This window comes from Elaeis guineensis, chromosome 3 (assembly GCF_000442705.2).
Source record: "Elaeis guineensis isolate ETL-2024a chromosome 3, EG11, whole genome shotgun sequence".
In the NCBI taxonomy this organism is placed as follows: domain Eukaryota; kingdom Viridiplantae; phylum Streptophyta; class Magnoliopsida; order Arecales; family Arecaceae; genus Elaeis; species Elaeis guineensis.
In genome coordinates, this window is record NC_025995.2 from 124,895,489 (window position 1) to 124,910,372 (window position 14,884).

General features: G+C 38.4%; 2 protein-coding genes across 3 annotated transcripts; one reads left to right on the forward strand and one right to left on the reverse strand.

Annotated features, from left to right (window-relative positions):
- Positions 1–318: 318 nt before the first annotated feature.
- Positions 319–5,186, forward strand: LOC140856691 (probable LRR receptor-like serine/threonine-protein kinase At1g14390). Of its 2 annotated transcripts, XM_073254862.1 has the most exons (7): positions 319–1,813; positions 2,036–2,169; positions 3,266–3,509; positions 3,589–3,797; positions 3,880–3,929; positions 4,434–4,554; positions 4,806–5,186. In XM_073254862.1, exons 1-7 carry the CDS (start codon positions 526–528, stop codon positions 5,037–5,039), a joined length of 2,280 nt encoding a protein of 759 aa, XP_073110963.1. In that variant the 5' UTR covers positions 319–525; the 3' UTR covers positions 5,040–5,186. The 2 variants fall into 2 exon arrangements, with proteins under 2 accessions (XP_073110963.1, XP_073110964.1); XM_073254863.1 differs by lacking the exon at positions 4,434–4,554 and having other exon boundaries at positions 4,806–4,967.
- A 1,660-nt stretch (positions 5,187–6,846) lies between these two features.
- On the reverse strand, positions 6,847–14,542 carry LOC140850946 (ubiquitin-conjugating enzyme E2 2-like; the record flags this gene model as incomplete). The annotated part of the gene is given in 3 exon segments (XM_073254864.1): positions 6,847–7,250; positions 13,700–13,788; positions 14,453–14,542. Coding segments are annotated over 3 exon segments (308 nt in total), but the record flags the coding sequence as incomplete, so codon positions are not given.
- Between the last annotated feature and the right edge of the window lie 342 nt (positions 14,543–14,884).

Genomic DNA, 14,884 nt, shown 5'->3' on the forward strand with positions numbered 1-14,884 from the left:
GAAAAAGAGGCGCTTGATGCGCCGTTAGATTCGACGAGTTATTTCAACTCCGCTTCCCGATCTCCGAGTAATAATAATAATACATATGTAGATATAAAAGCAAGAAGAAGAAAAGATGGAGAGGGTTCTCCGCATCATCATCCGGACCCATGCAACCCGCCGGGTTCCGCAGAGCGCACGTGACTGGGACACGTGGGTAGGCTGTAAAGCGAAGCCCCGCGTCCCCGCGCCAAGCATCCACCATTTGTGGTTTCCATTTCCACTATTTCTGGTTGCCTGCTCCTCCTCCTTCTCCTCTCTTTCTCTCTCTCTCTCCTCCAGAGTCTGACTCACCCAATCACAACCATCTTTCTCAATCATTGTTTCCATCGGACAAATCACCTTTGAAATCTCTCTCTCTCTCTCTTCTCGTATCAGTCTCGTTTTGTAGAAATATAACAGTAGAGACTGGCACATATAGCTTCTTCGATAAAGCTTGAGATCCCTGATGGCTACTTGTGAAGTTTTTTCAAGAAAAAACCCAGCATGATTCATATCCACCCACATTCTCCCACTGCCCATCACCAGCAGCAGCACTCAGTTCATCAGATAAAAATGGCATCTTTATCATTGCCACGTTCCAAGCCCAGATTCTTCCACCTCTCCATCCTGGTCCTCTGCTTCTTTCTCACCGCCTCGGCCCAACAGCTCTCCCCCTCCCAGTCCAAGACCCTCCTCCGCCTCCAGCGCCTCCTCGAGTTTCCCCCCGCCCTTGCCGGCTTGACCAACTCCACCAACTTCTGCGTCCTCCCTCCCTCCACCTCCCTCTCCATCGCTTGCTCCGGCGACCGCATCACCCAGCTCTCCATCGTCGGCGGCCGCTCGACCCCCTTGTCTTCCAGCTTCTCCTCCGATTCCCTCTTCACCACCCTGTCGAGGCTCCCCAGCTTGACCGTCCTCTCCCTCGTATCCATCGGCATCTGGGGACCGCTGCCTGGGAAAGTGGATCGCTTCGCCTCCCTCAAAGTCCTCAACTTGAGCTCCAATTTCCTCCACGGCGCGATCCCTCCGCAGATTTCGACCATGTCCAGCCTCCAAAATCTCGTCTTGGCTGGGAATTCCTTCAACGGAACAGTTCCCGACCTCAAATCCTTGCCGATTCTCGCCGAGCTGGATTTGGGAGGCAACCGCTTCGGCCCCGACTTCCCCTCCTTGGGCGAGAGTCTCGTGACTCTGGTCCTAAAAAACAATAGCTTTGGCGGCAAAATCCCAGCGGGACTGGCGGCACTCGATCAGCTGCAGAAGCTGGATTCGGCTTCCAATCAGTTCGTCGGCTGGATTCCTCCCTTCTTGTTTTCCCTGCCATCTATTCGATACTTGGATCTGTCCGGGAACCAGCTCACCGGCCAACTTCCGGCGAACCTGTCTTGCAGCAGCGGTCTTGGATACGTTGACATCTCCAACAATCTTTTGATGGGAGGACTGCCTACGTGCATCCGCTCGAATTCTTCGAGCCTGGTGGTGCTGAATTCAGGGAACTGCATGGCTTCAGGGGATTCGAGTTACCAGCACTCGAATTCTTATTGCAATGATGGGGCACTGGCGGCCATTCTGCCTCCAGCTGATCACAAGAGCAGATCCAAGAGCAAGCTGGGGCTTATATTCGGCATTGTCGGAGGTGTCGTGGGTGGTGCAGTGCTTTTGGGTCTGTTAGTTTTCTTGGTTTCAAGGAGGGTGAGAGCAGCAACGAATCCAGAGAGCAGCATGTTCCAGAAACCCATTGCTGGAAAAACTTTGGTTCAAGTCTCTCCAGGAAGAACTCCTGCTGATGCGCGTAAGAATACTTTGCTGAATTCCTTTACCCATTCTCATACTCTTTGATGAGCTATTCTCATGTTAGATATATGATATATGAAGCTTTAGGAAAGAATAAAGAAATTCTGAAATCATAACTTGACCACCATAAATTTAAAAAAAAAAAAAAACTTCATGAATCTATTTGAAATTCTTATGTGATTTTTTTTTTATTCATTAAAACAAATTCTGTCTTTAACAGGGCACATGTCTCAAGCAGCGAGGGTAGGTACACTGGGGCTGACTCCCTATCGTGTTTTTAGCATGGAGGAACTCGAAGAAGCAACTGATACTTTTGATCCATCAAATTTGATCGAAGATGGTCCGCGAGGACATGTAAGAGAGTGAATATATAGAATTGTTTTTGCTTTATGAGATGAAAATTTTAGCTTAGAAAATCATATGGAAATTTTGATCTCCGGTGCTAATTGTCTTTACCAATAGAATTTTGAACTCCAGGACTGGTCAAGACATCATGTTTGGAGTTGATTTATATCTCTCCTCATAAATATATCTAAACAAGAGTCAATGTTGATTAAGAGCATCCTCTTGCTACCTGAATGTTAAATCCCTTTTTTATGAAGTCTTCTGTTCTGGTGTGAAGTTGACAAAAGAGATATATTAGATTAGAAAGGTCCATACACATTCAAATCATGCACGTACGTACATACGTATGTACGTATGTTTGTGCATGTATGTATGTACGTATGTATGTTCGTTTGTATATGTATGAATGGATATATGTGTATGATGAAAGGAAAGGTCCATACACATTCAAATCATGCACGTACGTACGTACGTAGTATATGTATGAAGAAAGGAAAGGTCCATACCCATTCAAATCATGCACATGGATATTTTTCTTGAATTTAAGGATGTAGCCTGAGACTTCAGAAGGTTGACTAGAAGTCTAGTTTAGATTTCTTAAAACCATCTGGCATGGCTATTTTTAGATTCACCTCCCTGCACAATCTCATAAAGTTTGGTCATCCACTAGAGTGACTGAAATCAAGTCAAAAGTAGAGAATTAGTAATGTAGTATTACTTAGGCATCTACAGTTATGCATCTTCCTGTCTTCACCATAAATATAAACCGTTCAGACCTGCCAAACTTACTTGTTTCACCAGTCTCAGTTTACAAATGCCTGAATTTGAGTCATTAGCTATAAGGATGATCTAGTACACTGCATGGACAACTTGTGTTTGCCTGCTGTTTTCTAAAATATTTCACATATGTATTTCATGATGAAGCGATGAGCTTGTCAATCAAGTTCCAGATCTCTTCTTGAATCATTTCTCTCTGATGGAATGATCTTTATGCTTTTTGGTGCCACTTTGTTTCTTTTTGTCATGGCTCCACCTTTTTACTGAAAAAAGATACTGTCTTTGTTGGCCCTCCTTTAATTTGCAAACTTTTTCCTTGCCTTCTCAGTTCTATAAGGGTTGGCTTCAGGATGGCTCTATGGTTGTGGTGAGACGTTTGAAGTTGAAACCAAAGCATCCTCTTCAGAGCCTACTGAAGTACATGGATGTCATTTCAAAACTCAGGCACCATCATTTGGTCAGCATTTTGGGGCATTGCATTGTCGGTGGCCAGGATGGTGCTAACACAGCAAGTTTTGTCTTTCTTGTTTTTGAGCATGTCCAGAATGGTACTTTAAGGAGTCATCTTACCGGTAATTGAAATGCGAACATTTGAGACTAGATTAGATGAGTGGATTTTACATGATGTTTTTTTTTCCTCCAACTTGGCAGAGTGGCGAAAGCGTGAGATGATGAAATGGCTGCAGAGAGTATCAGCCGTTATTGGGGTTGCAAGGGGAATTCAGTTCTTGCACACAGTGACGGTTCCTGGTATTGTTGGAAATGATCTCAACATAGAAAATATTTTGTTGGACCAAACTCTTACCGCAAAAATTAACAATTATAATCTTCCAGTGCTGCTGAAGAATAAGAACAAGAAGGTTAGTGCAAACTTGATTGAAAGCAAAGGTTTTAGTGTTCCATATTTTGTTCATAGCTAAATCTCTATCTTGGGTCTATCAGGTCGGTTCTGAAAGCCCTTTCAGCACAATGGAAGATAGCGACCTTGGCAGGTAATGTGTCTAATCTATATCGATCGCAAGCGGACAATTTAATTGACAAAAGTAGTTTGATAGGATGACTACCGAGCACTACCGTCCAATTGTCTACACTCTGTAAGGGAAATACAGGGGGGAAAAACTTAAGAAGGGGCAAAAAAAGAACAAAGAAACACAATCTCCAATCCAAAACAACCTGATGAGTCTTGTGGAGAAGTTGCCATCTGGTATTAACTGGTTGGCAAGCCTCTTTCAAGGGCTTTCCCTTGAGGGAGGTCCAGAGTTCCGACCCTGGTGGTGGTACATAATCACCATATTGCTCAAAAGAAGAAGACAACGAATTGAAGAATAGTAGTTACAAAAAAGTTGTGGGTAAATGTCTGCAAAATAATTGTATGCAGAGTTATGCTTACATTTAATACCATATGAAGGTGATACAAGTCAAAACTTGGAAGTAGGTTTGGCTTATGATCGTATGAAAGTCTAATTCTTTTTTTCCACACTTTCTCATGTTCGCAGCATTCGCAATTTGGATCATGGTGAAAAAGAAGATATTTATCAGCTGGGTTTGATTCTTTTAGAAATTATCACAGGCAAACCTGCAGAATCCCAAAGCGAATTGGATTCTCTGAAAGTTCAGGTATTCGATTCTCATCTTCCTAGTGTCATTATAACATTGAACATAGAACTCTTAGACAGGAAGACAGTCGAAGCAGAAAATATTTTTTAGAAAATTCGTTTAAAAATAAGCAAAGCAGAAAGAAGTTCATAGTCGTTCTGATGTTGAAGTTTGAACTTCAGACTTGGCTTGTGCGATAACAAAAGCTTAATAGCATCAATTACCAACAAGGAAGCATTAATAACATTGGAAGTGCTTACCATGTTCTGCAGCTCCAGAAAAGCTTAACCGATGGCCCGGCAGAGCTGAAAGGAATGGCTGACCCCTCCATTTGCGGCACGTTTGCACTGGGCTCCTTGAGAACGGCAGTTGAAATAACCCTGAACTGCATATCTGAAGATCCGAGCATGCGTCCATCAATTGATGATGTTCTCTGGAACTTGCAGTACTCTGTGCAAGTCCAGGATGGATGGGGCAGCAGCGAGAATCTCAGCACCCAATCCTAGATCTTGAGGTGCATTTGCTTTCAAAATTTTCTTTTTCACCCCTATTTGTTTTGTTCTGATTGTGCTTTCAATCTTTCATGAGGTTGCTACCGGTTGAGGTCATGAAAGTAGTTATTTGTATATTTAATTTGTATATGCAACTCACAGAAGCCATGAGTGAAGTGAAATATTTATAGGAAGTGATCAAAATCTTTACCTGTCCCTCTGCTGCTGCATCCAGTAACAACAGCATTTCATGTCATAAATATAGCTTGAAGATGTCAACCAATTAGTAGTGCTTAGCGATAGAAAGGTAACCTCCAAGAAACAGATCGTCAACCACCCTTTAAAGCTGACATGGTCTAGAGGCACTAGTTTGCAGGAATATGCGATAGGTAAGGTGTCAGCACATATGTGGTGCTGGCGATAGCGATGGCACCGCCGTGCCTGTTTTCTCTCAGCCCTTGTTTGCGGATTCATATTTTTAATATAAATGGAAAGAGAACATAATAGAAAAATATGAGATAAAAAATAAATTTTTGATTTCAGACTTAGTACAATCCAAAATCATCATTCCTTTTGATTCGCACAAAACAAAAAATTATTCCATAGGTTTATAGGAAGATGAAAAAATATGAAATTATTTCAAAAATTATGTAAAAAAAAATAGAAGAATATCTTTGGGTTTTGAAAGAATCACACGTATAGGAATTCAAAAAAAAATCAATTTGATTCAGATCATAATTCATATTAAAATTTTAAATTTATTAATAGAGGACCAAACAAGAAAAATAAAAAAATTATAGATGAATGTACAAAAAAACTTCATTCTGTAAATCGAAGACTTAACATTGTTATCACAAAAATTGAAAAACCTTGTGCACAACCAAATATTCTTACAGAATATATAACTTTACAGTTAGAAAATTGAGCTTCATTTTGATGGTCAATAACGTATATTGCATGTGATCGAAAAAAAATTATTGATTAAAATTATTCTACCATATGAACTTTCAATCATCAGATAAAACATTGCCACAACATTTCATAAGACTAAGAAAATCAATAAATTTGGATTGAAAATAACCGATCATGGTTAATTATGTACCTTATTTCTACTCATAATTTTTGACTAGCTAGAAAGTTTTGAAATTTTGAATCACCAAATAATATCACAACATTTTATTGAAAAATCTAAAATCCCCATAAAAGAGTTCTAACCAATAATTTTTTGTGGATGAGAGGGAAAACCTACATAGCCAGAAGTAATGCTCACAGAGTGGCTTCTGAACAGCAAATCATTCGGAATACAAAATTTAAAACTGATCAAGATAGCTTTCTAAATTTCAAACTGACAAGACTACCGCGAGGGGGAAAATCGAACACAATATTATCCCTTTCACATTCAAATAGCAAAACTTCTAAAAATTTTAAAAGAAAAAGCTATGCTAATTTTATAAAATATAGAAGTGCCATGGATTACTCCTGGTTAAACCAGATCATCCTGCATTCCAATCTTGAAGACGGGGCACGAAAACAGAACGTCACATACCTGATAATATGATTCGGATCCTCATGTCTTCAGGCACCTAAATCTCTCAGATCAGTCCTAGAACGCAGTTAAGCACCGGAGGCTACCAATCACATTAATGCTCAAACAAAGGACAAAAATTATTTGCTCGAAAAACCTACATACCACATTGCTTTAAAAAAAATAATAAAAAAAATAACTGACAGACGTCTTCTCTGAACCCAAAAAATAAAAAGAAAAGCTTCAAAAAAAAAAAAAGGAGAGCGGAAAACATTAGAGCGACCAATGGAGCATCAATTCATCCAACAAGCCAGCTCATCAAATGAAATAGACATCAACGAAGGTATGAAACAAAAGGTCTAATATTCTCCTCATATCACAAAGCTAGCAGATTTTCAAGAGAAAGAGCTATAACATGTCCATGTCCGAAAGCCATGCAGCTATACGGCGGCAGCAAGCATGAAGTTGGAATACAATATACATATACTGCATCATCTAACTACAGATGGTGTCCCACACCTTTCGGATAGAGCAAGCAAGCACCAGTTGATTGGAAGGGGCGAGATCCACCATCAATCTGCTGTCCAGCTCTGCTCCACAATCTCACGTACTTTTCTATTGTACTCACGCTTGTTTTCACTGAACAAGCGTGCAGCTTCTGAGTTCGCAGGTGAATTGGGGTTTGGATCACAGAGCAACGACTGCAACCAAAAAAAAAAAAAAGTACATCCAATGTTAATAGATGATAATTCCTATTTAAAATGATGAATTGGCCTTGGCAGGCAAAAATATTAGAGGAGGATTTACAAATAACATAGTCACCAAATACATAAATGAGCCAGTAAATGACAACGATTGTCCCCTGACAGGATACAGATACTTTCACTAGTAAAGGATTCCAACTTAGTTACAAAAAAAGGTAAAATTGGTCAGACCATTTCATTCTTAGGCGAAGAGAGAGCAGGGACCAAGCTATGCCAAAAAGTTAATAAATTTTAGCTCGTTATTTTCTTTAGGCAGTTATATAACATACTGTATATATGACCTAAATAATATCAGGCCACAGCCTTATATCAGTGCATTGGCTCGTAACCATGAAAAAGCCAACCTAGCAAAATGTTTTGCTAACAGTCGGAGGTGGTGTTTGGTTCTCGGTTTTATGATGGTTGTTTTCAAAAGGTTCTTAAAAAATATATATTTTCTTAAAAATTAAATTCAATTTGATTCCTTATTTGGCAAGAGAAACTAATAATATTAGGTTCATGGTGGGATGGGAACATATTATGAAATTTTGGCAGGGTTGAGTAGGGGTGTAAATGGATTGAAAAAAATCCAAAATCCAAACCGATTCAAACCAAACTAGAGGATTGGATTAGATTTTTGGACTTTGGTTTTAGATTTGGAGTCAATTTTTAAAAATTTTGGACTTTGGACTTGAATTTGGATTTAATGTTATAAAATCTAAATCTAATCCAAAATCCAAACTATGGATCCAAACCAAATCCAATCCATTCTTTTAGTTTCGACTTTTGAATTTTACATATATGTGTGTGTGTGTTTCAAGTTTAATTTCTTTTAAATGTTATAGAACTTATTATATTTTGACGATGTAGTTTTTCTTAAAAATCTAGAACTTATGTTTTTGACATGATGCTATTATAGCAGTTGAGACTCTTGGGGTATTGAAATTTGTATTGTTTATTTCTTATCCATTATTATTATAATATTAGTTGTTAGATTAAGGACAATATTGTAGAGTACCTATAAGTAGCATATATTTCAAATTTATATAACTTGCTTTTGAATTATGATCCAAATTGCAGTCTAATGTATGTAAAATTTCAAAATTCCAGTTCAATCCAATCCGAACTTTTTGGACTGGATTGGATTGAACTATAGAGTATTTGGTTCGGTTTTGGAGCCAAATTTCCTAATCCAAAATATTTCGGATTGGAGTTGGATTTAGATATAATCCAATCCAATCCATTTACACCTCTAAGGGCAGTGGCAAAATCCATCTCTATCCTGACCGAGAGTTTGGAGAATCAATCTCAAGAAAAACGTGGAATCCCCACCAATTTTTCCTGTATGAGGTATATTTGTTGAGTGCCAATGGAAAATGCCCTTGATTGGTAATGCAGATGGGAACTTGCAACTCCAGGCTAGAGTGGAGAAGCACAGTTAATGATCTCACCATTTCAAGTTTCAGCCTTCAACTTGGAGGAGGATGGAATCCTCATTAGCACCATAGAGTCAAGAGAAAATGTTTATGTAAATTTGGTTAGGTGGAATAGTGGGCTTTTTTATAGAATAGTGATCTAATCACTGTTGTGCTAAACAATTTTCTTTGTACCACAAGCTTGCATTCAGAGTCCTGATGTCAGTCTCTGGTTCTTAATTACTTGAGCTGGGAGAGGGTGCAGGATTGCAAATTGGTATGTAGCAAAAAAAGCATATATCTCAAGAAACAAATTTAAAGGATGTGCGCATGAAGCCAGCATAGGAGCAAATTTTCAGAGATTCCAAATTCAGGTGCAATAACTTATACAAAGTTCTTGGCTGCCAGGTAATTGGTTAACTTGGCAGAATTTAATAGTTCCTTTAGATGTGCACATGATTTTTGGATTTCAAGAAAATTACTTTAAAGGAAGTCTTGAAGTGAAGAGATGGAGTTTGTACATGCAGAGGACTCTAAGAGCAAAATTATTTGAGGCTAAAATAACAGGATTTTAGGGAAGATTGGAGTTTGATTTGAACATATCATTTAAGGGGAAGGCAACTCCTGAAAGGTTGAGCTCTAGTATTGGCCTGAGCCGACAGATCCAAATTCTAGTCTAGATTATCACTTGGAGAGTACATGTTATGCTCCTATCTGAGTTGGCACTTAATGACTGCTGGCCAAATTGAGAATGCCGGGAGGATAGCATCTGGGTGCTTGGTTTTATAAGAAACTACCAGATGTGATTCCTTTTTGATAAGGTAAATGAGGAGGATAATCACATTAAATACATTCTTCACAAATATATGAATAGACAGAGAGGAAATAGAATTAGGAGGTACTAGAAGCTAAAGCTTTCACTATTAGGCCTTTCTAAAAATTTCTCTAGGACTAAGAAATCATGTGCAACTGGAAAAGATTACAAGCATAATTATGTTGAGAACTCTTCCTCCCAATATGCTAGCTAAGAGCAAACAACATCATTTATTTGTTTGCTTTCTTTTTTTTTCTTTTGCTAACATTAATTCTATTAATGGTATGTTGAGGCTCTTAACATCACACATGACACTAGCTTTAACACAATACAACATTCCGCATAAGAATCCCATTTCATGTTCTAACTGAGAGAGTTTCACTAGTTTTTTATTGTAATTTCTCTTTTGCTTTCTTCATAATATCTCTTTTTTTTTTCCTTGCCCATAATTTTCCCAAAGTCTAATCAGTATTTCTGAAACCAGAGATGCTAGGTACCTGGCTCTGTAGGATCAGGTGCATGCTTAGCCACGTTGCTAGATGCCTAGTCAACTAAGGAGACTAAATAAGAGCAAGACCTTAGCCTGTTCAGATGATTGGGCTCAAAATCCTATATTGGATTTATGGATTGGGCCAGTATAACCAGCAAAATCATGGGTTTACAGGCTGAGCTAGGCCTATATTATAAAAACTCAGGCATAGCTTTAAAGCAAACCAGCCCAAATCCCACAGGGAGGGGGAAAATAAAAAAGACCTCTCACACCAGCCCACTCCAAGGCTATTACTTGGTTCTCATGAACATAGGCCTAGCCTAGCCTCCAAAACCATGATTTTGCTGATTGTAACGGCCCAATCCACAAATCCAATAGAATTTTCAGCCCAATCATCCAAATAGGCCCTTAATTATATTATTTAATTACACATGGAACAAACCACTGAATTATCAAAGAGCAAAGGTTGGGACAAAGGAACACCTAAGATGGCAGAAGCTAAGATCATAAAAGAAAGCACTAGAGCAAGGTAGTCTCAAAAGAGGTAAATCAACTTGAGCATGTACACAATGCACAAACTGCAAAGAAATGAGAGAAAAATAATGACCAAGCGGCGATACAACAAACTCAGTTTTGACATAGTTTTGGCAACAAGGGCGTTGAATGGACATTCACAGAAAGGTCCAAGGTCCACTATTTCAGCATTCAGTCTAATGATACCCAGACTCACCCCCCTACCCAATGTACTCATGCCGACACAAGATGACACAGGTGTGGATACAAGATATATGACTTTGACACGCTACCAATACCATCTCACCAGCTCTACAAGAAATTGAGGGCTTCGATAAAGAACAAGAAAGGAAGGTGGATGTCTTGAATAAACCCTCAAGGGAAAAGAGTGGAGGAGAAGAAAGGGGTAAAAGATTGAAGGAAAAGGTTGCATGGTATCCACCTGAGATGAGACAGGCAGTTGGTGGGGCTTGACCTGGTTGACAAGGCCAACAGAAGACAGAGAAAAACAGTTGATGGATTCAGTCGGGTAGAGATAAAAAAACATGGTGCTGCACTAGATAGATAGTTGAGAAAGGGGAAAAGGTAAGGGTGCGGGTTAGGTTTATAAATACTTGCAATTAATATGGGTAGCAACGACATCATTAAATGGATGGCTGTATTGCATTCATTTAATCGAACAATTAAGATCCATTCTCTGTTTTGCATATGATTTATCATTCAAGGATTGTTCCTACAAATATTTACACTCGGTTCATGGTTTTGATTACAGCTTATTTTTCAGTCCCTCATCTGCTCATAAAACAAGTTTGTATGAAATAGGAGTAATTGTGTGGATAAGAAGAGACAAGTGTATACCAAAAAAATCCTTTTTTCAGCTAACTCCTCAATCCTAATATTTCTGAATAAGATGAATTTGACCTCTCAATACATAATCGCACTTGATAACCACACCTAACCCTAGGGCTGCCAAAATGAGCTAACCAGCTCAACCTCAGCTTGAGAAAAGCTAAGAACAAGGTCCATTGGAAGCTAAACAAAACAAGCATGAACCAGCAAAACAAAGTTTAAATTATTTTCAGGCCATGGCAAAAATTGACCTAGCTCAGTAAGGTTATATTTATATTAGGGGTTTGCCTACTGTACTTTTTCGCTATTTTTTTTTTTTTTTGCAAAAAGTTAAAATAGACTATGGCCCTTCCTTTGCAAGGGCATTAAAGTAAAACAATATACAACTGGTTGGCAGTTAGTTGACCTTTTTTTAATCATCCTAAAACTGTCCTGCGAACCCTCTCATCCTCCAGCATTATTGGCCATCTCCAAGACAACTCGCCAAACCCATTCCCCCGCCCCAACCAACACCCTAACACCCTCTCCTTCTTGCCAGGTACCCCAAACACCCACCATTGACCCCGATCATTTCTCAAAACTCCTCAGCTGCCCCCACCAATCCAGAAGATGCTGATCGCTGCAGCAACGGCCAGCATTTGGTGGACCACAGTCTCCTCTCTGATGAGAAGCACTGGGAGGTCAACCTCCGACAGGGCCTTCACAGGGGCCCTCATTGGAAAGCAAGACTACAACATGATGAGGTTAGGGAACTTAAGGGAGCTCCCAGTGTACTCAGCAAGGACCCAATCATTTGTGGCCGCAAATCTAGAACTGCTTCCTTGTCGCGATTGGCATCAACGACGGTGCTTGGAACTGCTGGCTCTCTCTCTGTCATCATCGCCATTGCAAGAAAGATGATGGCAGTCACTCCTTTTATTTTTAAAAAAAACATAATCCATGATTTCGTAATAATTTATGGTACTTGTCACTCATAAATTTGGTTGCAACTGGTGATCACAGGTTCGTCTTTGAGCTATATTGACCGTCTACTTTGTAGAAGATAGTTAGTATTGCCGAAGTAAAACTAAGTGCTCAAATCTTGAGAGGCACTATAGTGAAATCCTTACATTATATATACTATATATCACATATTGTGGGATTAAGGCTTTGGCCAATTTATTTTATTTATTCTTGGAATCAATGTTAATTTGACCAGGAATTAAACTTGAAAGCTTGAATAAAGCTACAACCCAAATTTGGGCCAAGCTTGATCAAACTTGAAATAATTACAGCTCAATTCAGGACTATCAAGTTGATGAATTAGGCCCATGTTCAGCTTGGTTTGAAATTAAACTTGATTAAGATTAAAATAGTGATAAAATCAAGCTTGACCCAGAGTTCAAGCTCAAAATACTTTCAAACCAAGCTTGATCCGATCCAACCTTGATTAAAGTATAATGGATATAAAAGATTTGTCAAATTGAACGATCAAATCATGTCATAGTCTACATGGAAAGCAAGGCATAACTTTTCATACAGATATAATGTTCCAATGATTTTAGACTTGTTGGAAAAGTCTCTTCAATATCTACAATTGATATTTCACATTCCTCAAACAAATTCTAGTATTTTCTATGTCAAAAATTAGCAGAAAGCCTCAGCTGTAACTAGTAGTGAATTCATACCGAAATTTGGAATTTTACTTGTATTAAGGGTCCTTTAGTTAGATAAATGATCTAGATTAAAAGTTGTATAAGGTTAATATTATTTATAGCCTATTTGTATAGTTTGAAGAAGGTTGTAAAGATAGGTTTGAATTTTTCATAATTATGAATAAATGACTTAGCTTGGTCTATTCTACAATCTCCCATCTCCTCTTCTAAATCTCTCTTCTGAATTATGTTTTATCCATATTTTCCCCTTCTTAGATTTTCTACAGGCTTTCTACGTTCTCAGTGCTGCATCAAGCCTGACTCCATTACAACGCTGCCTGAACCCATGTAAGATAGCTTTCAACGTATAGCAACTGAACAAAATTATCAAGAAGTTTCATATAATATTCTGGTGGCTCTAGAAGTTCCCTCTTACTGGCGAAATCTAAATGGATTGAGAAAGAACAGACAATTACAAATTTGAATCAAAATCATATATCGACTGAAAATAGATACCAGGCATTATATGGAACTATATTATCATTTGGTTGGGACAACTTCCTTGTCAGGATTCATTTATTCATGACAGTGCAATGGTGTTTATGAACTAGTCAGTGTTAAACAATTTAAATAAGCATCGCAACTTTCAGATACAAACAATTTATTTTGGAAAAAAAAGAGGATTCTCAAACCTGGATTGATGTAAGTATCGCAGCAACATCATATATTGGACTCCACTGATTCTGTAGGATATCCAAGCATATGCTTCCATCCGCATAGACTATAAACATTCAACCACAAAAGTTAAAGTAAGAAAAGTACCAGTAAGCTTCCAACATATAACAAGGGCAAAACTTAACAATGTTTAAAAAAAATTCATACAATGCAATCATAATGTCATCATCAAAACAATATGTAAGCAATATGCTAAGAGTAATAGCACCCTTTTTAAAATGATGAAATAACAGCCCTGTTGAAAAAGGCTTATACCACCAAATTTGTTCATACAATGCAATTATAATGTCACCTCTTTCCCAAATTAAAGACAGCGCATAGCAGTTACAAAGAAACCTTTTCAAAGACCAGGTAGCCAACCAAAAGTTTAATCTTATTACATTTCAAAACATAAGATATCCAGGAAAAAGAAACCATCATGAATGGAATGGCCTAAGCTTTAGAGTTCACAAGTTACAGAGCCCAATGGACCGATAAATAGGAGGCATCAGGACATCTGCTCTCCATGTTTGCTACTGTTGCAAAGTGCTCACATAGCTTAAGTGCTACTGCTATGAGTTAAAAAGCATCTTCATAGGATCAAGATGTTTCAGTATGGAACTTCTTGCAACTATTAGATATTACAGATATAAAGAATGAACCAAGACCTAGAATAACCGATAAAAGTCTAGATTCCTATTACATGGAACATCTCAGCATCCAGAACTTACTGTTTGGATGAAACATTCGAGAAACAAAGCGTACAGTTGGTGGTTTATTAGGATAATCCTCTGTAAACTGAAGTGTCAGTTTGAACGTACCTGACAAACTCAAGATATATTCATATGTTAGAGAGAATACCCATGATAACAAAATTGACAACTTTATAAGTCCTATAAGCAATTATGAATTGAAAGAAGACAGCAAAACTGCATACCCATTACAAGAATTATATATTTTCAGATTAGAAATGCCATAATGGAGAAAAGAGCTACTTAAAGAACAAATAATAAGTACATTAAAGTAAAGATCATCTCCACAAGCTGTCCAGCTAGAGGTAGCCATTAATAGGATTAACTGACGAAGGGCAATGGGCACATTGCAGATTTACTAGCCTATCTCTACCTCACCTCTCACACCTGAGCCAATCAGGAAACAAATTG

What these genes read in the sequence shown, in the direction of transcription:
- LOC140856691 (XM_073254862.1), top strand. Translation starts at nt 526, where the DNA reads ATGATTCATATCCACCCACATTCTCCCACTGCCCATCACCAGCAGCAG. An exon ending in TTTAAGGAGTCATCTTACCG is followed by an intron (nt 3,510 to 3,588) that starts GTAATTGAAATG and finishes CCAACTTGGCAG; the next exon opens with AGTGGCGAAAGCGTGAGATG. An exon ending in GAAGATAGCGACCTTGGCAG is followed by an intron (nt 3,930 to 4,433) that starts GTAATGTGTCTA and finishes TCATGTTCGCAG; the next exon opens with CATTCGCAATTTGGATCATG.